This window comes from Pundamilia nyererei, unplaced genomic scaffold (genome assembly GCF_000239375.1).
Source record: "Pundamilia nyererei isolate P.nyererei 1_Seehausen unplaced genomic scaffold, PunNye1.0 scaffold03938, whole genome shotgun sequence".
Taxonomy (NCBI): domain Eukaryota; kingdom Metazoa; phylum Chordata; class Actinopteri; order Cichliformes; family Cichlidae; genus Pundamilia; species Pundamilia nyererei.
The window spans coordinates 1-2032 of record NW_005191339.1 but is presented as its reverse complement, the minus strand read 5'-3'; the positions used below and the strand labels follow the sequence as shown (position 1 = coordinate 2032).

Genomic DNA, 2032 nt, shown 5'->3' with positions numbered 1-2032 from the left:
TTTTCTGACCAAAATACTGCAGATCAGTAACGTAGATAACCGTTGTGTTTCCTATAAATATAGTGTATTAAAATTAATGTGTTGGTTCCAGGCATTGAAACATGTATCTTTTCAAAATGTATAATGCAAAGCAAATTTTGTCACTGATTCACATAGTAGTAGGACACAGGCCTAAACAAATGGAACAAACTGAGTGATGCAACGAAAGGGGATCAAAAGGGGAGGGGAGAAGCAAGGGGCCTAGAAAATAGAAACAGCAGACTGGAGGTAATGTTCAAGATGGAAATGGTCAGCAGCAGTACTAAGGTAGGTTGTGGCATTTAAACAATGTTCAGTGTACCAAGAAAATGTGCCCACACATTTTTTTCCCCCCATCCTCCAATTTTGGTGAGCACGTACAAATTATATCCTCAGTTTCCTGTTCTTAGGTGATATTAGTGGGGCCCACTGTGGTCTTCAACTGTGTGTTCAGAGATGCTCTTCTGCTTACCTTGGCTATAACAAGTGGTTATTTTAGTGCTTTCCTGTTAGGTTCAATCAGTCTAATCATTCTTCTCTGAGCTCCTAACACATCAACATGTCATTTACACCCAGGTAAGTGCTGCTCATTGGCTATTTTCCTTTTTTGTCTCTATTTGCTGGAAAATCCTTGTAGTCCCATTGAATTACTTAGACCAGCTTAGCAACCATGCCATTCTGATTTTCTTTTTAAACACAGAGTTGCTGCCATACGATTGGCTGATTGGATCTGTGCGTTAACGAGCAGTTGAACAGATGTACCCTAATGAGTAAAGCGAGTGTGTAATAAGTATAAATCATGCATTCATGTACAACTAAGAAGACTACGGACATCAATGAAACAATAATGAAACTGAAGACAACAGTGATGCAACATCAAAGTATGCCAACTGCAATCAAAACCAGAAAAATGAAGATTCAATTTTTAACAGATTAAGATCTTGTTTTGTTAAACAGTACTGTTCAGCAGTATCTGTTTGATCTTTTTAAAAAGTCAAGACGGTATGGGCTGTTTTGGGCACATACATGTCTTAAATATTCACTGTCAGAGATGACATTCCTGTTAACTGATGATTCATACGTTTGTGATTTGTAAGTTTATTTATTTCAATAAACAGATCAGCACTTCTGGCTTATTTCATACTTCAATTTTTTTCAGACTATATCCAGTCTGTATGCCTGGCTCTGTTCAAATTTCAGTGCGGAACTGAAGTGTGGGATCTTTCATCTTCTTCTTGTAGTCTTCATCAAACACTTCATTCTGAGCGACGGTGAAGTGGTTCTTCCAGTCGCCAACCTTCCCTGCAGAAAAAAATAATAATTCAGGTATTTTTCCTAATGTTACCAAATGCATCACATTACTGTTCACTGTACCTTTTCTCATGAAGGGAGAAATCTTGAAATCCATAACCGGGGCTGTAGAATAGTTGGCCATCTCATTCTTTTTCATGTTATCAAACTGGACTCCACCTGAGATCATTTTCTTCTCCTCAGCTGAACGAGACAAACCGAGGAAGCTGCAGAGTTTGTCTATTTCCCGTTCAGTGTCCTGGAAACACATCATGGAATTAATCGCAGCATTAAAACCGCCTGGATGAGAGCATGAGAACATGCAGAAGAAAGTGCCAATGAAGAAATCAGATTACCTCAATCATATCTTCATAGAACATGTAATGAATATTTGAGTAAGTCTGTTTCTTCTTCCACCAGCCATTCACATGGTCATACCAGGAGCCAAATACCACTAAGATCAAAGAACAACACTTAAGCAATGAGAGGAAAAGATCTACACCTCACACGAAGGATAACTGTATTATTTATGCATACTTTGTCCTTCCAAAAATCTGTGGAAGTAGTTATTCCATTCTCCAGCCTCTGGCTCAACCACATTCATGCGATCAAAGTGGAAATAAGACACCATGTTGTCCTTTGCATTGCGGGCTACATAAACAATCTGCAGAAGATGGAAAAAAGAAATCTTAAACCTTTACCAGAAGTAGACACTTTGGAGCTC

The 2032-nt window shown here is 38.6% G+C and overlaps 1 protein-coding gene across 1 annotated transcript; it reads right to left on the bottom strand.

The window, feature by feature from the left end:
* Positions 1-1100: 1100 nt before the first annotated feature.
* On the bottom strand, positions 1101-2026 carry LOC102200761 (cytosolic sulfotransferase 1-like). Its single transcript, XM_005755854.1, has 4 exons — positions 1846-2026; positions 1665-1762; positions 1393-1567; positions 1101-1320 (listed from the first exon to the last, which is right to left on the bottom strand). The coding sequence occupies exons 1-4, from the start codon at positions 1937-1939 to the stop codon at positions 1208-1210; spliced, it is 480 nt and encodes a 159-aa protein (XP_005755911.1). The 5' UTR covers positions 1940-2026; the 3' UTR covers positions 1101-1207.
* Positions 2027-2032: the final 6 nt, after the last annotated feature.

What these genes read in the sequence shown, in the direction of transcription:
- LOC102200761 (XM_005755854.1), bottom strand. Translation starts at nt 1,939, where the DNA reads ATGGTGTCTTATTTCCACTTTGATCGCATGAATGTGGTTGAGCCAGAG. An exon ending in CAGATTTTTGGAAGGACAAA is followed by an intron (nt 1,763 to 1,845) that starts GTATGCATAAAT and finishes CTTTGATCTTAG; the next exon opens with TGGTATTTGGCTCCTGGTAT. An exon ending in TTCTCCCTTCATGAGAAAAG is followed by an intron (nt 1,321 to 1,392) that starts GTACAGTGAACA and finishes TTTTTTCTGCAG; the next exon opens with GGAAGGTTGGCGACTGGAAG.